This window comes from Neopsephotus bourkii, unplaced genomic scaffold, assembly GCF_033783945.1.
Source record: "Neopsephotus bourkii isolate Nb327-2 ecotype Australia unplaced genomic scaffold, CSIRO-AGI_Nbou_v1 NB_481, whole genome shotgun sequence".
NCBI classification, from domain to species: domain Eukaryota; kingdom Metazoa; phylum Chordata; class Aves; order Psittaciformes; family Psittacidae; genus Neopsephotus; species Neopsephotus bourkii.
The window spans coordinates 644,417-667,106 of NW_026900982.1; the positions used below are offsets into that span (position 1 = coordinate 644,417).

Below are 22,690 nucleotides of genomic sequence, written 5' to 3' on the forward strand. Positions count from 1 at the left end.
ACTAACTCATAGACTGTTGCTGTAGCCCTAACCCAAGAGCACAAAGGAGAAGAAAACCACACGTTATCTAACTTACTGAACTGTATGAACAGATACAAGTATCTCAAGATGAAATTTAGGTCTAAAAGACCCCCTAAGATTTGCTGTTCTTTGGACATGTCTATGGAGGTTTGAACCCCCACGTGCTCCCGCTGCCAATAAAGGTTTGTGCCTTACTGTACAGTGTGTACCGTAGAGCGATCTCTTTGAATCAGTACCTTCAGCATCCAAAGGCCCTTGGTGCACTGCAATAGAGATGGTGAGGCCACTCGTGTATGGGGTAGGGAGAAGCTCAGGATAACGAAAATATGGTTTCCCCCATTCCCAGTGGTTTCTTTTTGCTGGGTTTAATGAGCTGGGAAGGGAAAACAGAAACATTTATAAGGCTTTTAAAAAATAAATTTAAAAAGAGAACTGAAAATGGCTTTAGAAAGCAGAGCTGTGTGTGTTTTCATTGCTTCTGCTTTTTACACTCCCCCTTCCCCTACCTGCTTCCCACAGCCTACTTGGCCCCTTTTCAGCCAGGAGAGAAGCCTTTGTTTCCCACCCCTTCTCCCTTTCCTCAAGGCTTCGAGGAGGGACAGGATGAGTCTGAACTGCCTGGGACTGAGCTTCCCCCGCAGCTGAGCTCTGCTTAATACCGGAGAGGAATTCTAAGTCCCTCCAGCGGACTGTAAATATTTGGTCTATGGCTGACAAGGAGAATTTAAATGCTTTGAGAAGGAATAAAGATCTCGTGGGATGAGGCAGAGGGGTGGATGGCTCTGGTGCTCCTAAACCTCTTGGGACCTGCCATGGGTTCCTCCAAAGGGGGCACCTGCCATGGGGTGTCCCAGCTCCCACCCAATACCCTGCACATCACAGGGACCTTCCTGTGCTGCCCTGATCTGGCTGGGGAGGACCAGCCCCTGCAGATCCCTATGGCTGCCCTGGGGATGCTGTGTTTTCCCAAAGCAGACCATTTGGAGGTGAGCACCACCATCCTCTTGCCCATCAGGTGTTCATAGCGATGGTGAAATCTTGAGCTTTCTTTGCTCCCCAGATCTCTCAGCCTTTCCTTCTAGGAGAGATGCTCCAGCCCACCATCTACATCTACATGGTGAACTGGACTGCCCTTTGCTGGACTCCCTCCAGTATGTCCATGTCTCTAATGGACAGGGGAGCCCAGAACAGGATCCAGCCCTCCAGGAGTGGCCTCTCCAGTGATGAGCAGAGGGGAAGGGTTCCCTCCCTTGACCTGTTGGCAATGCTTTGCCTAATGAAGCCTGTATTACCCTCAGCCTTCCTTGCAGCAAGAGCATGTTGTTGGCTCATGGTCAACCTGGTGTTCACGAGCACCCCTAGGTCCTCTGCTTCTGAGGTGGGTGGGCATTGCTAGGTGTGGTTGTTCTTCCCTGGGGCAGGACTTTGCACTTCTCCTCACTGAACTGCATGAGGTTCCTCTCTCTGACCACTTCTCCATTCTTTCTATGTCCCTCTACCATCCCCATGGCTCCCAGCAGTGTGTTACCAACAGTCTCCCAGCAGGCCCATGCCCATGCATTGGTGACTTTGTCCCCTGCTGCTCTGGCTGTGCAGTGCTGGGCATGCTGGTGGCTGCATGCAGGAGGATGGGAGCCTGGGATACCAGTTACACCCTGGGGACGGCTGAACTGGACCAGGGCAAAGCTCTGGCTGGCTCAGCATCCTGACTTCCTGATGGGAAGCACTGGAGGCAGAGGAGGATGGAGAGAAGGATAACAGAGGGACCAAATGCCAGGGAAGCCTCCAGTCCCCAACCCTCCCACAGCCCCATGGATGCACCCTCGTGCAGGGTGAAAGCTGCTGCTCAGATGATCCATTCTCTCCATCAGCTGCTGCCGAGGCAGATCTGCTCTTTGCAGGCTTAGTGTTATTAGATTAGCTGGTGGCTCATGCCTGGCTTTGGAGGGAGATGGCTTTATCCACTTAAAGGCAGGAGAGCAGCCCAAAGCTCTGCTGACAGTCCCAGCCATGAGATGGCCCCATCCATCCTGGTGCATCCTGGCCCTCACCGCTGCCCAAACCCCCTTGGAGGTTTGGAGCCCGATGCCCAGCATGGTTCAAGATGCCCCCAGCTCTCCAGTTTGTGTGTCTCCTGTCTGTACCTCAGTTTTCCCACACAGACCAAGGCAGGGGGCTCACCCCTGTCTCCCCTGGCTTACATAGCAAATCTTGGATGCTTCTTGGCTGTTGCATGGAGCAGAGGGAGGTCTCCAGCCTGAGTGAGCCATGGCTGAGGAGATGCTGCTGCTGGTAAGAGCAGGAGGTTTACAGCTCTGCTGGGTTTGGTGGGGCTCCCATGGGAAAAGCTGCAGCATGGTCCGCTACAGCCTTACGTCTGTGGGTGATGGTGGGATGGAAGAGGTCAGGAAGCCCTGAGCTCAGCCTATACAGAAGGGAGACCCTTCTCCCACTGAACTCACTAAAGGATGCTGCAGAGCTCAGGGCTGAGCCTCTCCTTCCTTCCTCTCCCATATCCATGGGAAAAGCCAGGAGAGGGGCAGAAGCTTATTCCAAAGAAATGCTCATACTTCCTGGTCCCTGAAGAGTAAGGGCAATGGGGCACAGAGCTGGGACTCTGGGACCCCCATCCCCTAAAGGGAAGAAGTCGAGGCAGTGCCGAGGTTTGAACCAGCCTTTATTTCTCTCTATGGAAGGTAACTCAGCGGTACAAATATACTTTGGCATGAGAACCAGAGAAACCTTGCCGGGGGGAGTGTGGTTCCCCATGGGTGCCCTAGGATGAAAAGGATGCAGAGAGCGAAAAGAAATTCTCCGGAGTCATCAACAAGTTTTCCCCCAAGACCCTCTTTCCAATAGGTATTTATAGACTTCTATAGATATGATGATAGCATCATTTGTAATAAATATCCTCTCTGGTATCTAACAGTATGTACAAGTCGTCAAGTATTAGAAATACATTGGTTTTCTTCTGTTAAAAGGTGAGAAAAGAAACAGGCGGGCTGGGTGCCTTGGCTGTCCCCAGAGTCCCCCTGGCACTCCTGGTGCTCAAAGAGGGGCCAGTGCATGTCAGGGTGTTCCCCAGTGTCCCCACTGCTGGGGGGACAGCCTGTGCTTTGGATGCTGGCGGCGGGGTGGGCACAGTTGTAAGGGTGATGGGGATGCTCTCCATGGGGCTGGGGGCTGCCCCGTGCATGTAGGGGGACAAGGAAAGAGGATTTTGCTCCCCTCTTGCTGTGTGTTGGGTGACCCCGGGATGTCTCTGCTAGGTAAAGTGTTGAGAGCATCCCCTGCTCTGGGCTCTGGGTGTTGGGGTGCGATGGGGGGGCAGGTTGAAAGGGGACTGCGAAGGAGAAGAAGGGTGAAAAACTCTTATAATGCCCCAAGTTGTCCCCCAGGAAATCTCCCCAAGGGTAACAGCTCCGGCTCCAGAGCTGCTACAGCGGAGGATGGAGATGGGGGTCCCAGGGACCACGCTGACGTTGCCTTCCTGCCTCCTTGGTGATGGATCCGTGCTTCCTGCTTCTTTCCAGTGGGAAAATCCTGGGTTTGCCAGGCTGAAAAGGGTTGAAATAACCCCACAGAGCTCTCGGGGGGCTGCCCACTGAGTGGAGGCAGGCGTTTTCGGCAGCCTACGTGACTCACGGCTTGTTTTCTTGGCCGCAGGGGCAGGCTGATGTGTGCAGGGATCGAGAGAGCTCCGTCTAAGCCCCTCTTAGCCTGATTTGCCCTCTGATGCGTGCTCGCCTTCGCAGCGGCATCCCCTCGCTGCCCACGGCTGGAGGAGGCAGAGGATGGAGGGGACAGGACCCCACTGCTGCCTGCAGCCGGTGCTGAGAGCCCCATGTCCTCCTCAATCTGTGTCTCATGAGGCCTCTGGTGCACACAGGACCACGTGTCTGCCTCACGGCCGTGCTGTTGCACACTTGGGCTGCCCTGGGGCTGTGCTGGGGCTATGGGGGTCCCCAGCCTCTCGCACAAAGTTCATCATGGAGGGAGGTGCAGGCGTACCCCCCCAACCCCATCAAGTTAAATCACTCTCCAGCTCTCCAAGTTTCACATTTTTGAGGAGTGGTTTTGCAAAATAAAATAATAAAATTAATTTAAATTAAAATAAAATAAAACCAGCAGCTCCCTTCTTCCCGCTTCCCAGAGGACCAGGCAGCCTTGCCGCTGCTCCTGCATCCCTCCCAAGCCAGAGGACCCTGGGCCACAGCTCCCTGGGGGTCCCATTGCCAGACCTGCGGTGGTTTCCTCCTGCCATGACCAAGAGAGGTCTTTGGCCACAGAGCCAAGGGGAGAGGTCTGGGAGACACGGGTGGGGATGGAGAGGAAGCTACACGGAGCTGCGGCGCTTCATGAGCCCCTGGAATGCCGCCAGGCTGTGGAGCCCGGTGGAGACGGAGCTGATGGCCGACCGGCGGGTGTTGCAGAAACATCTATTGGAGGGGGTCTCCGGACAGCGGCCGGGCGAGGAATGGCTCTGCTCCACGCAGGTGTCCGAGGTGGAGAGATCCCTGGGGATGATCATAGGGATGGAGTACTGCAGCTTCTCCCGGCTCTTGTACCACAGGCACGAGCACATGGATTGGAAGTGGAGAACCTCAGCGTACACGTTCCGAAAGCCGCCGCTGCCACTCCCACCACCCCCTGCCGCCACCGGCACGGCCGAGGCGGTGTCCGTGGTGTGGATGCTGCTGGCTTGCCCATTGCGGGTGAGCAGCGCCCGGTGCTCCGCATCCCGCTTCTCATCCTCGGCGTTCATGGTCATGAAGCGCAGCACCACCAGGTTGAGGAAAGCCCCGATGACCGTCAGCCCCGTCAGGATGTAGACGAAGCTGAAGGCCACGTACTGCGGCTTGTTCTGGAGGGCTTCGTCCTTCTGCAGGGCCACGTAGTCCCCGAAGCCGATGGTGGTGAGGGTGATGAAGCAGTAGTAGTAGGCATGGAAGAAGCTCCAGTGCTCGTAGTAGGAGAAGGCGGCCGCCCCGATGCAGAGGGTGCTGATGCAGGAGAAGAACCCGATGGTGACCATGTTGGCCATGGAGACCTCCACCCGCCTCATGCCAAGGCACTTCTTGATGCGGTGGAGGAGGTACTTGACAAAGGTGTTGATCCTCTCGCCCAAGCTCTGGAACATGACCAGGGTGAGGGGGATCCCCAGTAGGGCATAGACCATGCAGAAGACCTTCCCCCCGTCCGTGCTGGGGGCTGCATGGCCATAACCTGGGGAGCAAAGCCACAGAGTGGGATCAGCTCGGTGGTCTGTGAGGGGGTTTAGGGGGTGTAGAGCTTCAAACCACTTCCACCAACCCTGACCGGCGCTGTCCTCATCCCCGGGCACAAGGAGTGACCACAGGCGGGTGGTGGACGAGGTGATGAATCTCTGGTGTGGGATGGGGGCAGCTGGGGATGCTTGGATCAGAGCAGCCGGAAAGACACAGGAGAGGGGGAGAAGACGGATTTTTGAGGACCCAAGGAGGCAAGGGCAGCTGGCTCTCCTCTGCCCCCCATCCCCATGTCCCCACACCCCACTGCCTGCCATCCAGGCCTGCTATGGGAGCTGGGGGAGCATCCACACCCAGTCCTGGGGTCCCTTTGCGGTCTCAGTTCAGCTCCCTGTGCACAAGCCCTGGCAGAAGGAACCTGTCCTGCCTCTGTGCTGGTTGTTCCTGGTGGATCCCAGGCACAGGCAGCTGAGGCTGTGTGTGAGGGGAGCTGTGCTGTGGGCTGAGGAGCTGCAGAGGGGCCCTCGCTGCTCCCCTTCCCCTTTTCCTGATCCTTCCCTTTCTCCTTTTTCCTTTGTTTCTCCTTTTCCCCTTTCCCTTTTTTAGTTTCCCCCTCCCTTTCTCTTTTTTCCTTTCCCTTCTCTTCTTTCTGCTTTTCCTTCTCCTTGTTTCTGTTTCCTCCTTTTTGCTTTTCCCTACTTTTTTCTTTTTTCTTTCCCTTTTTTTTCTTTCCTACTCCCTTTCTCTTCGTCTTTTTTCCTTGCCCTTTCCCTTTGTCTTTTTTCCTTGCCCTTTCCCTTTCTCCCCTTTTTTCTTTCCCTTTTCCTTCATCATTTTTTTCTTACTCTTTCTGGTGTTTTTTTTCCTCCTTTTACTTTTCTTTTCCTTTCTCTTTCTTTTTCCCTTTCCCACTTTTTCTCTTTGCCTTCCCCTTCTCCTTCCTCTCCCCTTTTTCCTCCTCCAGCACCCCACACCATGGATGAGCACCAGGGCAAAGGCTACTGAGAGCTTCACCCTCAACACCCCAAACCACTGGACTGAGGTCCAGGAGCAGGCAGGAGAAGGCAGGAGCAGAGGCAGGAGCAGGAGCAGGGGCAATGGGCAGGGGCAGGCAGGAGCAGTGCTGGGGGCTGGGGTCTGCAACCCAGCTCATTGACCACTCAGACCCCAGGGGGCTCAAAAATGCTCCCCTTGGACCATGAGTGTATTTGGGACAGGGCTGGGGGTGCCGGCACAAGCACATCCACTGCAGCACCTGCTTCTCCAAGGCCTGCCTTAGCAAGTAAACCATCACCCATGGCCACGCAATGCTGCAGCAGACCCCAAGCCCATGGGAGCTTGTTCTGCTCTGGCTCTGTTTAGTCCTGGATGGGCTAAGGCAGACAGCATACCTCAAAGTCGCCATCACTGTTGGCACACCAAGGATAAAGCCAGCCCAGAGCCAGACAAAACCAAGGATCATTAGGTCTCTGTTCAAGCTGCATCCAAGGAGCTGGCATGATTTTTTACCCCTGTCAGCACTGCTGACTTGGGCTGTGGCTAGGGGAGCTAGAGAGCATCATAAGGTCATAGAATGGTTTGAGTTGGAAGGCACCTCAAAGCTCATCCAGTTCCAACCCTCTGCCAGGGGCAGGGGCACCTTCCACTAGACCAGGTTGCTCCAAGCCCGTCCAACCTGGCCTTGAGCACTGCCAGGGATGGGGCATTGCTGGAAAGCATCACTGCTCCCTTCAGTACCAGGTACCACCCTGCTCCTTCCCTCACTGATGGAAAAGAGGGGCCTGCTGCTTGTTGTGCTCCTCCCCCAGCAGCAGAAAGCAAACTGAGGCAATGCCGTGCCACCTGGGTGCATTAATCCAGGGTCACATCCTATCGCCCTCAGGGCAGACTCAGACCCCTCACCTACCCATCTGCCCACCCCTGCCCTCCACCTCCTGCCTCTGTCCCCTTCCCAGACACCCAGTTCTTCACGCATCAGCTGGTTAAGGATGGGTTTAAGGACAGAAGCCTCCAGCAGTGCCCACAGCCCGCGTCCCCGCCAACAGCCTCACTGAGCATCCTCCTGCCTGCTCTGCCTGCCCGCACCACCGCAGCCTCCCGCAGCTATATTTAGCCCCGTTTCCCCAGGGAAAGGAGTTTGTGAGCTCTCGCAGCGCGTCCAAGCATCCGTCAATCTGTCACCCCCCCTCCCCTTTCCCGGCTTTAGCGGGCGCTGCCTGATCTCCAGCACGTCTGAGGACAGGGGAACAGTCACTGGGGTACGAAATCCAGCTGGGAGGGAGAGGGAGACCCCAGGAAGGTGATGGAAAGGGTGAACCCACAAAGCTCTCTTGTACCTCTGGTTTCATCCACACCAGAGAGTGCTCAGCTCCCGGAGATGTGGCAAAGTCCCACAGTTGCCAGGTTCAAGGAGCACGCATTGGGATGCTCTGGCACTGTGGCACTTCCCACCCTGGCCAAGCTCCCTGGCAGTCTCAGTGAGGCTCCTGCTGTGCTCTTGCCCTCCCTCCAAAAGGGGTTCAGCATCTCCTCTCCATCTCCTGCACCCCAAACCACCCTGTCAGTGGGTGCTCCTCAGATGGGTGTCCCATGGGATGCTGCCATGGGAGAACATGGCTCAGGGTGCTGTCAGCAGGCAGGGAGCACAGCGTGTGTCCCCGGAGAGAAAATATGACACGTCCCTGCGGAACGCGGCCGGCTCCTCTCCTTTTTAGGGCTGCAGGGAGCAGGTGCAGGTCTCAGCAGGGCCCTGGCCTGGAGCAAATCCCAGGCTGTCGGGAGCGATGGATGGCCGGGATTAGTGGGCAGCTGCTGGGGATGGGGATGGGAGGAGGGGAGGACTTTGCAGAGTGGAGGTGCGACAAGGATGGAGGGTGCGAAGGGTTGGGAAGGTAGGGAGACAGGACACTGTGAGGGACACTGGGTGCAGGGGGCCAGGGCAGGGCACAGAACATCCCAACTGACAACAGGGACCCCGATCTGGGCTGAGGTTTTGGGGGATGAAGCAGTCAGGAAAACAGCTCCCTACTTTACACATCACTGCAGGAAAGCAGGCGCTGGCCGGGAGCAAGGGATGGTGGCCATGAGCCATGGCCCACACCAGGATGCCTCCATGCCTGGGCAGGAGCCCTGCATCCTGCTGCCAGAGCCATGGTGGTGCTCCTACTCCTTGGTCCATGCAGGGAGCAGGGTGGGTTCCATAGCCTGGGGGGTACATGAGGCTGGTGTTCCCCTCCCTTACCCAATGCAGCTGCTGCCTTTTGCCACTGCAGCAGCCTGACCCCTGCAGAGGGGGATGCTAGAGCCCTTCACCGTGGTCTCTGACCTGTTGCAGCTTTCACTCAGCACTGCTGGGCTGTGAGGCTGCAGGAGCAATGAGGGAGAGTAGGGATGGTTCAAGTATCCTGCCTGATGGGGGCTGGGGATGTCTACAGAGGTATTGACCACTCTGGGGGGCTCCAGTGCTTTGGAGCTGCCCAGTTTCTGTCCCAGCCTGGGATGAACCCAACTCTGGTCATTCTAAGGCTGGTTTCACACAACCATGAAACCTTTGAGCAACCTGGTCTAATGAAAGGTGTTCCTGCCCATGGCAGGGGATTGGGACTAGAGCTCCAGGCACTCCTGGCTGTCATGGAGAAGGAGGAAGGAGGCATTGGGTGGGTATCCCTTGGGGTGCAGTGTGCCATCCTTATCTTCCTCATGTCAACTGTGCATCCAGACCTTCATCCCACCACCCCATTGCTCCCAGTAAGGACCAGCCTCCCACTCAGTGTATAATGGACACTCATTTCTCTTGAGCAGCACAAGCTTGACTGAGGTACAAATGGTGCAAGCTCTCTTCAACACCCGCAGCTGAGCCACTCAGGCTGTGCCCAGCCTTGCCAGGTCATCAGTGCCGAGGGATGGGTACCCAGTGATGCAGCCAGCACATGGGGTACCCTCGGCACTGCCTGGGAGATGCAAACAACAGGCAGATTGCGGCTGGGAAAAAGCCATGTGGCAGCAGCAGCCTGCCCTGAGCAAACACACTGCAGCATGAAGGGGCATGGCGCTGGGTGTGCTGTATGGGGACACCCGTGCCCAGCAACGCCTCTGTGTCCCCCCCCTCCAGGAAGGGGCTCATCCTGCCCGGGGACACCTCCTGGCCAGGCAGGGCGAGCAGCAGCTGGAGCAGAGGGATGGGACATGGGCAGCAAGTCCCTGGGGCTGGGCTAAACTTGAGTGATGCAGATGGAGTGAGCCTCGGGGGACAGAGCACCCAGGCTGCCCCTGTCACAGCTGTGACTTGGACCTACAGCAGGGACTGTCCTCACTGCACCTTCACTAGAGCAGCTGAAGAGGCAACCAGCCTGACATCCTCTCACCTTGCCTGCCATCCATCCATCCATCCATCCATCCATCCATCCATCCATCCATCCATCCATCCACCCGTCCATCCATCCATCCATCCACCCATCCATCCATCCATCTATCCATCCATCCATCCATCCATCCTGCAGCAAAGTAAGCCAACAGGTTGCTGGGGAACATCAACAAAGTCATCACCAATAGAGACAAAGATGTTATTGGCCCACTCTGCTTCGTGCTTGTCAGGCCACACTGGGAATACTGTGTCCGTTTTTGATCCCTGTGGTACACAGAAGATGTGGATGGGCTGGAGAGGGTCCAGAGAAGGGCACAAAGATGATCCAAGCACTGGGCAACCGTGTGAGGAAAGGCTGGGAGAGCTGGGCTTGTTCAGCCTGGAGAAGATAAGGCTCGGGGGAGACCTTATCCCCATGTTCCAGTGTTTAAAGGGTGACTACAAAGACAGAGACTCCCTTTTTACAAGGAGTTACATGGAAAAAATGAGCGGTGATGAGCACAAGTTACTGCTGGGGAGGTTCCAATGGTTCACAAGAAGAGAATTTTTCACCATCCAGCCATTGGAATAATCTCCCTGGGGAATTGGTGACTCCCCAGTGTTGGACACTGTTAAGATTCAGCTGGAAAGGGGGCTGGGACATCTACTATAGGTCACGCTTGGCCAAGATAAGTTGGATCAGATGATCCTTGAGGTCCCTTCCAACCTGGGATTCTGTGATTCTATGACCATCCATCCATCCATCCATCCATCTATCCATCCATACATACATCTATCCAACCACCTACTCACCCACAAACCTCTTCCCACCCTGCACTCACCTCTCCAGCACTCCTTCACCCCTCCTCTGGGTGAGGGGAATGGGGGGCGGACTTTGGGCTCTCCCTGTTCCCCCCCCCAAAAAAGAGGATTTGGGGTATCTCCCCATTACCCCCTCCCATCCTCGGCAGCGGCATCTGCCCCCTGTTACCCCCCTGTCCCCACATCACCGTGACCCCTTTCCTCAGATTTATCCTATACACTTGGGGTGCGGTTGTGTCTCACAGCCCCCCCATCCCTGCTCTCACCACAGTGGGGGTGCCGGGGGGCAGCCCCACGTCCTCTCTCACTGCAGAGCAGGACTATTTGGGGGTGCACCCAGCGCTGGTCCCCTCCAGCCCTGCTGCCTGTGTGCAGGGGGGGGGCAGGATGGTGTCATGGAAAATCCCAGCGCCGGCCAAGTGCCTGTTTGCGCCGAAACTGGCAATTTTTCCCTCTGTCCTGGGGCTCCGCCAGGCCCCTTCCCGGCCCCTCTCCCTCCCCGCTCCATCCCTCCCCTCCTGCTACAAAAGGGGGGTCCCCCTCTGACCTTAGGGGCCCTGCAGCAGGACACGGGTATCCTCTGCGCTGGCAGGCAAGGCGCGATACGCCGGTGATGGGCATGGCTGGATGCTGGTGGACACCCTTATCTGGGAGACTGGTCCTGTTGGGTTTTTTTTGCTGGGGGCTACCCCTTGGGACGGCACAGACCTGAAGCTGCGGCACCCCCTGGAGCAGGCGGATGCCGTGTGCTGCTCATCCTTTACAGAAAATGGGTTATTTACACCCATCTTTTGGCTCAGGACCCCACAGGGCAGGGCTGAAGGCTGGCAGAGGGGTGGCTGACACCAACCCTCCTGGCTGCCTTCACCCAGGGTCTCCAGTGTGAAAAGCAGGATGTGGCTCCTTCCTCTTGGTGCCCAGCTTTGCTTGGGTAAGAGCAAGGTGTGGAGGGTGCACCCAGCACCATTCACAGGCACCCAGAATGTGCACCATCACCATGCACCAGCAGCCAGCTCCATGCACCCATGGCCACTCTCCTTCTCCCCTCTCCGCAGGCAGACCCCATCCCCGCTGCAGCACGCTCCACTCTTGCTCCTTCAATTAACCCTCCTGCAGTGATTTATCCAAGGTGGTGCTGCCCGCTGTAAATCCCGCGCCGCAGTCACTTCAGCCTGAGAGCCGCCTGATAAATATTTAAGCCTGCCCATAAATCACACCCCAGCAGAGCAAGGCTCTCCCGCAGCCTCCAGCTCCAGGCTGCCCTCTTGGCACTAGACTTGGCAGCACCGAGGCGAAGCGGCCAGACCTGGGGCTTGGAAACCAGGGGAAATAAAAACCCAAACCCAAAGAAATTGAGTATTTTGGGCCCCGTCCTGGCTGACACCCCCCCCCCCCTTAGCCTTGGAGCATCTCTGCCCTGCGCATGGTGTTTATGCCTTGCTCTGAGTCAGGCTTTGCTGGCGAGTTTAATGAGGCATCAGCTGGGAGAGGCCAGGCAGGGGGGCAGGGAGGGAGCGGGTATTAATTGCTGTTATCACTTTGGGATGGAGAGGAGCATGGAATTTATAGCCTGGGCAGGAGCGGGGGATGGGAGGGAGGGAAGGATGCTCACAAAGGGGCAGTGATCCGGCCAGCAGGGTCAAGCCCCCCGCTCAGAGGGTCCATGGGAAGAATCCTGTGGGAGAGGACACCCACAATACCACCCCATGCTGTCACACCACAGGTTTGCTGGAGCCACCACTCCTTGGCAAAGGCACTGAGCCCCTGCAGGGCAGGCTGCACCCCTAAAATGCACATAGCTGCTGGGAAGGGCTCAGGGATGACTGGTCTCTGGGCATACAGTCCATCTTCCCATTCACCCTCATTAGGTTTCAGAGTGAGCACCCTAATGAGCAATACCAGCATACCACAGGTGAGGGGTGGCCTGGTGGTTAACTGGAGGGGAAGGAAAGCGATCCCAGCTGCCCAGTGCTGCTCTCTGCCAGCCTCTGCAGCATGGCTGGGGCACTGAAAGGACCACCCTGCCCCAGCGACCAAGGAGACACAGGGTTGGAAGAGGTGTCCCTTTCCACTGCCTGTAGTGGGACTGGGGTCACACACTGGGCATTGCGTCCCGTGGGGCACTGGGCTGAAGGGAGAGATATCCCAATCCTGGAACAGAGTGAGACAGTTTTTCCCTCCGGCACGTTAACTCTGAAACCTATCAGATGTGCCAGCACTAATTTCTACTGCTATCTCTTTTAGCAGGCATGGCTAGTGCAGGATGGGAACAGAAATGTCCAGAGGGAACGGGTTCCCTTTGACCAGCCCCACTGCAGCCCCAAGACTGCTTCAACCTCCTTGTTCCAGTGGTTCCCATGCCCTCCCTGAGACACTCCCCTCTGCTGCATCTCCCAAAGCCAGAGAAGTGAGGTCCTTCCCTTCCCATTGGTGCTGGAAGGTAAGAAGGCTTCCTGTATGAATGTGATGGAGTGAGGTCAGCCCTACTGCCACCGTAGGGGGCAGCCCAAGACGGGGGAGATGGGGTGACAGACAGGGACAGCCCATACCGAAGGGGATCAGTGAGGACCTGGTCTCACCCCAGGGCCCCTGCTCCGTTGATAAACAAGTGGGGCAGGAGGAGGGCTGTGACAGATGGTGACACCATGGTGGCATTGCCACCTGCCCCGGCCCAGATGGCCGCTCTCTGCACACAGCGAGCCAGGGAGGAAGGAGGAGGGGATGTGTCTTTTGGGAGTGATCCAGAGAGAACCATCACAGCCAGCCCTGGAGCATGGAGGCCTGTGGTGTGGGGACAGGGATGGAGGTGACAGGGGACACGTCCTGCTGATGCTGACATCCCACAAGGGGACCCTGGGGACCAGCTCTGCTGTGAGGACACGCGAATGCCGTCCCTGCAAGCCCTGCAGCTCCCTTTGCCCCCTGGCTTTGCAGAGTGGGTGACAGCAAACCTAAGCATTCCAGTCCTTGGTCCCCCTCTGGGGTGCTTTGGGCGTCCCCAGGCACTGGTGGGGCTACACCCCACTATCAGGGTGCAGAGCAGCCTTGTGGAGGGAGTGGGGACTGTGGGAGACCTTCAGAGCAGCCGCCTCTTGGCTCCCTTCCCGGAGAATGGAAAAGAGCCTCAAAAGCCCTGAAATGTAGGAAAAGCTTTCCGAGTGGGACCTGTCGCCCTCCCGGCTTTCCCCTCTTCCCATTTTAAAGCTGGCCCTGGCATGGACATCCTGATTGCCTCCGGAGCGCCACGGGAGCCTGACTCTTCACCATCCCCAACTGCAACGGGAGCTTTACAGAGGGGCCGGTGGGGGATTTCCTGGGAGAATGCCTCCCCCACCACCCCTGGAAAATCCCATTTCATGGGAATAATGGGATTTTCTTTCCTGTCTTCCCTGACAGCAGTGGCTTTTGATGATTTTGCTCTTGCTGCTGGTACACTCGAGCTCCATTGCCACAGGCTACCTGTCTTCTGATTCCTCAGACTTTGATGAAACCACCATGGCTGTACCTAGTTATGTCTGTGCCCCTTCCCTATGGACACTTGGATGTCACAGAAAGGTTGAAGCTGCTGGGAGAGAAGTGTTTAATGCCAGCAGAGCAATAGAGCCCAGTTTGGGGACATTCCCTCTGCATCCCCCTCCCTCTCTGCTGTATCCAGACACGTTTTGGGGGTCTGGGTGTCATCACCCCTACCCCAGAGCAGCTCCTGAGGTCCCACAACACACCCCAAATGAAGGGATCGGGGTTTTAACCCCCTCTGCAGGCGGCAGGATGCTTTGCTGGGGTGGAACGCCTGCATCAGGGCTCAGCCACCTCTCCTCCATCCCTTCGAGGTCCGGGCAGCTGCAGGTAGGGGAGCGCAAGGGGTGTGAATGGCAGAGCCCCCACGCCTGCCCGCAGCTCGGTGCTGAGCTACAGCCTCAGGACCGTGCCCACCGGCCCGGCTTTGTCTCCTTCCTCCGTCACTGCAGCATCCTTTGTGTGGGCTAGAGAGACGCTGCTCGCTTCCCGCTCGCTCCTCGCCCCAGCCCCCCGCGCACCCCCTTGCCCGCTCCTCCTCCCTCGCACGTCAAACATAAGCTGCTTGGCTTCACTTCCAGAGCCTTTCCCAGCTGCTCCCGCCAGCAGGGAAGGGCCAGACCCTGCCGCTACTCAGCCACGGCCACCCCGACACCCGTGTGTCAGCCCCGGGAACCAACACCCCGACGCCCGTGTCTGAGCCTCGGGAACCAGCAGCCACCCAGTTTGGCGACTAGGGGATGGCAGGTCCCCATCGGGGGCACCCAAGGACAGATGGGCTGGCAATCCAACCGGTCTGGACGCTGGGGGACCCTGCAGCCGTCGTAGCTCCTTCAGCCCCTCTCCCAAACTGGGGGACGCCCCCCCCCCCCCCCAGCAGTTTCCAATAGCATCTCTTCAGGGACCCCGATTGCTGACACCCTGAGCATCCCCAGGTTGGGGCAGGAGGAGCACTCTGAGCATGGGGGTGCAACGCTGATCTCTCCCTTGTTAGGGCAGTGAATCAGTGCAAGCAAGGGGGCACCGGGTCCCCCGGTCTGGGGATCCATCCCAGAGAGATGGGCTGCGAGGGACCCCTGTCCTCAGGGGACCTCTCTCCTCCTCCTCCGTCCCACAACCCTACTGGGACAGCACCCACCCCCACCCCCCCCCCCCCCCCGCATTCGCTGCCCCCCGCAGGTCCTAGCTTAGACCGCCCCCCTAAGCTGGAGTGGGGTGATGGAGTGGGGGTGACGGGCCCCCGGTCCGTGAAGGGGGGGGGGGGCAAAACTGGGGAATGTGACGGTGAGAAGCCTAGAGGCTGCACGGATAGGGGTGCCTAGAGAGCGGGGACACCAGAGACCACGGGGATGGGCACGTTGATGTTCCCCTAGGACGAGGAGGTGGGAGAGGGTGGGCAGGAGGGATTCCCGATGCCTCGGGGATGTGCTCGAAAGGGAGTGTCCGGTGAGGGCTCCAGGGCCGGGAAGCGGGACTAGCCGAGTAGATCCGATACCGTGAGGATGGGCGGAGGTCCGGGCGGGGGGTTCCCAGGGCAGCGGAGCTAAGGGCAGATCGGGTAGCCCTGACGCTACGGGAAAGGGAGATTTCGGGAGGATCCGGGCTGGGATTTTCCGGTGGTAGAGAGTCTCCCCTTCGGGAGAGTCGCCCCGGTACCGGGGGGACGGGCGGAGGTCGAGCGGGAATTTCGTGGTAGCAGAGGTGGATGCTCCTGCCGCTGCGGGGATGGGCGTTCTGGGGAGGATGCTGAAGGGGCTTTCCGAGGGATATCGGGGGCTTGGAGGGAGGATCGCCGCGATACTACGGGGACGGGCGGGGCAGCGTGTGTCCCGGTAGCGGAGTATCCGGTCAGGCGGGTCGCCGCGATACTATGGGGACGGGCGGGGTGGGGGGAGGTCCAGGTAGCGGAGGAACCACGCACTCGGGTCACCCTGATACCACGGAAACGGGCTGGGGGGGTTCCCTGTAGTGGAGGAGCAGAGCGGTTGGGTCACCCCCATACCACGGGGACGGCCGGGGGGTCGGGGAAGGTTTGCACCGGGGAGAGAGTGGTGGTGGGGGATGACCCGATCCGGCGTCCCGCAGCCGGGAGGCGGAGGAGGGTATCTGGGACTGTCAGGAACACCGGGAAGACGGTACCTATAGTGGTGATGACGGTGATGGCGAAGTAGAAGGAGCCGGCGAATTTCCACTGGACGCCGGCCTTGTGCGGCTTGAGCTTGAGGACGACCCACTCGAGTTCGCGGTAGCTCTCGGCGCTCAGGTTGTACTTGCTCTTGAGCTCCTGGCTCTTGGCCTCCAGCCGCCGCCGCTCCGCCGTCTCCTCCTCCGACTCCAAAGCGTCGAAGACGGCGGCGCCCACCAGCAGGTACGTGAAGGTGCACACGATGAGCGCCAGCGTCCGCACGTTCTGCCGCTTCATGCTGCGGCGGCGGCGGCGGCGGGCGGCGGGGCCGGCTGGGGCATGGCGGCGGCGGCGGCGGCGGCGGCAGCGGCAGAGGGACCGGCCCGGCCCGGCCCGGCGCGGCGCGGCGGAGGAGCGGGGGGCGGGAGGGGCGGAGGGGGGGGCGGAGCTGTCCTTCAGCACCACCGCCCCGCACCCCACCCGCACCGGTACCCGCACCGGGACCGCCCCGCCCCGGCACCCGCAGCGCCCTGCATCGGCACCGGGACCGGCAGCTCCCAGCACCGGCAGCGGTACTGGTACACTCCTCATCTGAACCAATGCCAGCACCTGCCCAGCACCGGTACTGGCACCTGCACCGGTATCAGCATCAACGCCCGCACAAACACTGGCACCTGCATCTTCACCAGCATCGGTACTGGCACCGACACTGACAACCACACCCCACCGCACCTGCACCTGTACTGGCACTGGCACTGGCACTGGTACTCATATGTGCACTTGCACAGGTACTGGCAGTGACACCTGCACAGACAGTGGCACAACCCAGCACCCACACCAGCACCGGTACCGGCACCTGCACCCCACCCACACACTGGCACTGGTACTGGCACTTGTACCCACACCAGTACTGGTACCAGTACCCAGTGGCACCAGCATGCCCTAAGCAGGGTGTGTACTCACTGACACTCAGGCACCCCTGTACACCCATGTGTATGTGCTTGTACATGTGTATGCACAGAGAGGCACACACATGTGCATGGTTGCATGAACAGACACTCCTGTGTATATTCACTCACATACACACACATACACACAATACACACACATACTCATGAACACACAGGAACACCCATCTGCACCCCCTCAGCCACACTTGCACATACATTCATGCACTTCTACTCTTATGCATGTACACGTAGAGGCACACACATACACATGTTCACATTCATGCACACACACACACCTCCATGCATATGGACATGCACACACAGACACCTGTGTGCACCCCTTCACCTATACTTGCACATACATATGTGCACACATACTCAGATGCATATGCACACGGTGGTGCATATGTACACATGTTCACATTCATGCACACACCCGTGTGAAACCCATCAGCCACTCTTGCACACACACATATATGCACATATACATGCACTTCCATGTGCATACGCACTCCCTTGCCTGTACTTGTACACTCACACACACCTAGGTGCACATATACACACAGTCACATGTATGCATGTACAAACACATGCACATGTCCCTCCATACATACTCCCGCGCTCCCATGTTGCACAACAGCCCTGCAGACTCTTCATCTGCACAGATACTCATGCGTGTTCATGTGGATCCTTACACGCTTTGTGCAGGGAATGGAGGTTGAACTACCCAACCCAGTAGCATTGGGGCTGTCCCTCTGACCAGGGATATCTCTGGCACCCCCCAGCACTGATGTCAGGTTATGTGTCTCCATCCTCTGCTCCATCCCTTGCATCCACCATGCAAAACACAGGAGATCTCCAGGCGAAATGCTGTAAACACGACAGTCCTGGGTGGAAGCAGGATCAAATCCTGGACAAGGGAAAGATCCCGGCCTGCCCGTGTGGCCCCAGGACACATTTCACCAGCTGCTGACACCTGAAACGAGGAACAATTGTTCTTTGCACATGTGCTGGCACCTCAAGTGGGCTGCCGGCATGCTGGGACATGTGTCACTGCAACAGGATGCCCGGGTCCCTCCAGTCCCCCACACCACTGCAGGGACCCCCCTGCTCTGCGAGCATGCAGGAGGCTGGGACACAAATCCTGCCCCAATGGTGACAGTGCCGAGAGGGCTGGCGGGGATGGGAATTACTGCGTGGCACAGCTCTGACGCAGGGTGCGGGGAGGGAGGACGCTCCATGGTCACACTAACCCTCAGTGGCAGCTTCCCAGGGGACCTTCCCCCGTGCCAGGAGGCGACAGTTGCCCTCCTGGGCTCCCAGCCCTGTTCTTCTCCCCCTTGGGGAACATTTCTGTTTGGTTTCCAAGTTGTGGAAGTGAGAAAGGGCAGAGGGGCAGGAGAGCAGGGCGCGGAGCCAGCCTGGCCGAGGCACGCTTGCCCACAGGGCAGAAGCATGCTGAGCTCAGCCAGAAGATGACTTGCGTCTGTTTTGCACCCAGTGAAAGCAAAAAAAGATGGAAAAGCAGCAGTTTCCCAGGAGGTGAAGAGTGAAAAGAGCTGAAATCCTGATCACACAGGAGGCAAGGGTGTGATTTGTTTGCCCCCAGCAGCACGCTCCCCAGATCTGTGGTTCCTCCATGCATCCATGCACTTACTCAGCAGGTTGTGCCAAAGGCAGGGTGGTTCCTCATCCAGAAAACCAGCGAAATTACTTTGGAGAAAGTTGGCTTTCAGGTTCAGGAGGATTTCTGCAGCGTGGTGAGGGCTGGTGGTGGGGATGTGCTGGTGCCACTGTCACTCTGGGCATGGTGAAAGCCTCTCCCATGCTCCGGGTGTCTGCTGTACCCAGCTGCCAGCCTATGGGAGAGTGAAGATGGTGCCAAGAGGACCACATCATCCTCCGATTGCGTTTTGCATCAGGAAATCAGAGCTGGAGCGATAATTTACAGGGGCTTTGTGCCTGCTCACCAGTGCTGTGGCTCAGGGGTGCTGCGGCTTCAGCAGTGCTGCAGCTTATGGGGTGCTGCAGCTCATGGGGTGCTGTGGCTTGCAGGGTGCTGTAGCTAGTGGGGTGATGTGACTCACAGGGTGCTGTGTCTGGCAGGGTGCTGCTGCTTCCCCACACAAGCTGTTCTCTTCGCCAGCCGGAGCTGCAAGGCGTGAGCAAACAGAATGCAACACAAGCTGTCGGTGGCAGCTGCTGCATCGCCCACCACCACAGCCCCTGGAGCCAGGAAGAAGGCAGAGGAGACCTCTCCTTCTGGGGAGCATCCATCTCTTTACTCCCTAAAATGCTCCCTGCTGAGCCTCTCAGACAAGCCCTAGGAGCATCCCTGCTCATGGCTCTGAGCTGCTGGCAGATTCTTTCTGCTCTGGGACCTCCCTTAGAGCTGGGAAAGCAGCAGTGCTGAGCTCGGGGGCCTTACTCAGCCCCAGACGGTGGACCTCAGCTCACTGGCCTCTTGCAAAAGATGCTGTGGCTCTCTGTCACCCAGGGCTGCTCTGGGGCAGGGCTCACCCAGGAGGCACAGGCAGGGCAAACTGCATCCCACCACAGTGTCCTGCTGGTGGGCAGAGGGGTTCAATCCTGCTGCCAAGTGCAGTGTCCCCTGGACACGTTCCTGTGTAACCTTATCTAGGTGTTCCTGCTCCGGCAGGGGGATTGCACTAGATGATCTTTTGAGGTCCCTTCCAATCTCTAACATACTGTGATACTGTACCTTCATTCCTGGCATCAGAAGATGAGGGTTAATGTGATGGGTCTTTGGGTTATCCTGGCAATCACTCCTTCATCTGTACTCCCTGCTTCTCCATCCCAGCACCCTGCTCCTTCAACCCCGCTACTCCACCTCAGTGTCCTGCCCCTCATACTCGGCATTCATGCTGCTCCATCCTTGCACCCTGTTTCTCCATCCCAGCTCCCTGCACCTCTATCCCAGTATGTCTTCTACTCTATCCCTGCTCTTCCATCCCAGCATCCTGCTCCTGCATCCCACCTCCCAGCTCCTCCAACCTTGCTTCTTCATTCAATCTCCCTGTTCCTCCATCCCAGCATTCCACTTCTCCATCCCAGCACCCTGCTCCATCCCAACAACCAGCTCCTCCAGCTCTACCACCCCATCCCAGTGTTCTGTCACTCCAACTCTGCATCCATGCTGCTGTATCCTTGCATCCTGCTCCTCCATCCCAGCATGTCTGCTAGTCCATCCCTGTTCGTCCATCCCTTCACCCTGCTCCTCCATCCCTGCCTCTCCCTCCCCTCCCCAGCCCCACTGCCCGGCTGTGACTCATGCCCTCTGCAGCGCAGAGACTCTCAAGCTCCGGCCACTTCTGCCTCTTGAAAGCCACAAATGCATCCGGGCTTGAGCGAGCCCATTTACTCCCTCCCTGCTGCCATTGCAGCTGCCAAAAATAAAATGAAAGAGAAAAAAAAAAGAAACTAAAAAGACCTCCTAAAAAGCAAACTGTGCTGTGTCTCTTCCGGCTGCGCTGCCGAGTCACTCCCAAAGGACTCTTTATTTTGTCTTCGCAGGATCCTAATGCATTTCTGCCCCGACAGCCAGACACTGAGTCCTGCGGGAAGAGGTGGGCTGCCAACACTCCTGCAGGCTGCACTGTCCTGGTCCAGCCATCCCTGCCACCGCCCTTGGGCAGGGCATTTGCTTTACACCACTGATCTGAGGGATGGTTTTGGGAGCTGGGAGGGGAACGTGCTCAGGTTCCCTGATCTCATGTCTCAGGAGGAAAGCAGAGCAGCACCTCTGGACCAGCTCCCATCCCAGGAGATGGGAAATGGGTTTGGGGCAGGAGATCAGCAAGTGGGACTCAGGGAAAGAGGTTGGTTTTGAGGAATGGTCAGTGGAAAAGACATTGGGGTGGTGGCTGCTTGGCCTGGGTCTCCCAGGGCACCCCATTCCTGCAGGTCCCCCTTGTTCTCCCACAGCGGCTCAGAGAAGGGACCATGGGCACTGGTAGCCCTTGCGCCCCTGGGTCTCCTTTGTGGGACTGGCACTGATGGGACAGTTCATACTGGACAGCCTGGGTGCCTCCCTGCCTGTCCTGCAGCTGGAGGTCCAGAGAGCCTCCCATGAGCTGCCTCAGGCTGGGCAGGCTGAGAGAGCAATGGCCTTTGGGGTGGGATGGAATGGGATGAGATGTGTTGGGAAGTGTTGGGATGGGATAGCTTGGGTTGGGAAGGTTTTCCCAGGCAGAGCAATAACCAAAGGTCTTCTGAAACCCCAGGCCAGAAGGGGACGGTCCTTTGTACATCTCCCATCAGCAGCTCTGACATGAACTCGTGAAATGACAGCACAATTGGAGTGGTGGATCCAGGCCCTTGCGACAAACTGGTCCTGCTCTCTGAGTTCTGAGATTGATGGATCCTGCAGTCTGCCCTGGTCCACCCCTCCTGCATGCCCACATGGACTTTGGGTCTGGCTTTCTTGGGTTTCCTTTGCTTTCTTTCTTGGGTGCTGTGACCACTGACATAAGCATGGAACATCCCGCAGGGGACGTTGGATTCAGACTCCTACACGTCACCCAGTGCACGCTGCTTTATTCCCAAAGAGAGGTACAGTCTGTACAGCCACACTCCATTGTTTGCAGAGCTTCTGCTGGATCTTTGCCCATTCCTGCTGCTGAGCTTCACAGGAAGGTCCCAGGAGCTGTGGCAGCACCATACTCCACGTTGTATGACCATGTGTGTTTGCTAAAAAAGAATACACAGAGCTTGGATATCTTTATAGGGCCACTGAGCTGGAAGGTTCCCGTGATACATCTCATTTCATGCAGAAAGGAGCAGGACAGCAGGAACTAGATGCTAAGTCCTCTTGGTGCTTCCTAACCTGGTTTGGGCTGGGGCTTCTCCCGTACCCGTGGTGCTGAGCTCTCAGTTTGCATCTGGCAGGGCCTTGGAGAGCAGGAGCCAAGACAGGGCTTGGCTCTGGGGTTCACAGCTCTGGGATATTGCCCCCCTACATGCTCAGTGCCCTGGTCACTATTGACCCAAACCAGCCCAGGTCTGGTGTGTGCTACAGGAAGGGCTCCTGCAGGCAGGACACCCAAAGTAAGGACCTGAACTGGGTCTTCTCCTCCCACCACATCTCTGTGCTGCTGGGTTTGGTGGGGCAGCACCAGCTCCAGGAAGTGGGAACTTTTCCTCCACCAGTTCATTATTTTGGCAAGTCCCTCTGGGACATCCCCGGTTTGGGAAAGGGGTTTGATAGACCCCAGGAGGCTGCTTCAGGGATCATTGTGAACCTGCCCATGGCAGGGGGGTTGGAATTTGATGATCCTTAAGGTTCCCTCCAGCCCAAACCATTCTGTGATTGTATGATTGGGTGCTACAGGCACTGGTGAGTGCAGGTTGTGTCCCGAGTGTTCTCCAGGGCAGCATTAGGCTGGAAAGCAGCCATGCAAATCTCTGCCTGCATCCCAGTTAGGCATCACGGTGGGGATGGTGGGGTCCCCTGTGCCGCGGGGCAGCAGCACGTGCAGGCAGCACACATCCATCCCAGCCTCACTGGCATTGCTGCTCCCTAATGCATCATCAGCCTCTCCAGCCAGCTCGATTTAGCTCCGGTAAATGCTTTGGTTTCCTGATCTGATTTTTCCTGACGTGAAGCCGTTCCTGCCCTGAGAGCTGCTTTCCCTGCCGCGGCGGCTGCATGGATGCGATCCCTGAG

General features: G+C 57.8%; 2 protein-coding genes across 2 annotated transcripts in view; both read right to left on the reverse strand.

Moving 5' to 3' along the window:
- The window catches only part of ESCO2 (establishment of sister chromatid cohesion N-acetyltransferase 2), a 248,206-nt gene that overhangs the window by 63,627 nt on the left and 161,889 nt on the right, over positions 1 to 22,690 (reverse strand). The gene's annotated exons all lie outside the window — the stretch shown is intronic.
- KCNK3 (potassium two pore domain channel subfamily K member 3) lies at positions 3,372 to 16,435 on the reverse strand. Its single transcript, XM_061350165.1, has 2 exons — positions 16,069 to 16,435; positions 3,372 to 5,247 (listed from the first exon to the last, which is right to left on the reverse strand). Exons 1-2 carry the CDS (start codon positions 16,349 to 16,351, stop codon positions 4,358 to 4,360), a joined length of 1,173 nt encoding a protein of 390 aa, XP_061206149.1. The 5' UTR covers positions 16,352 to 16,435; the 3' UTR covers positions 3,372 to 4,357.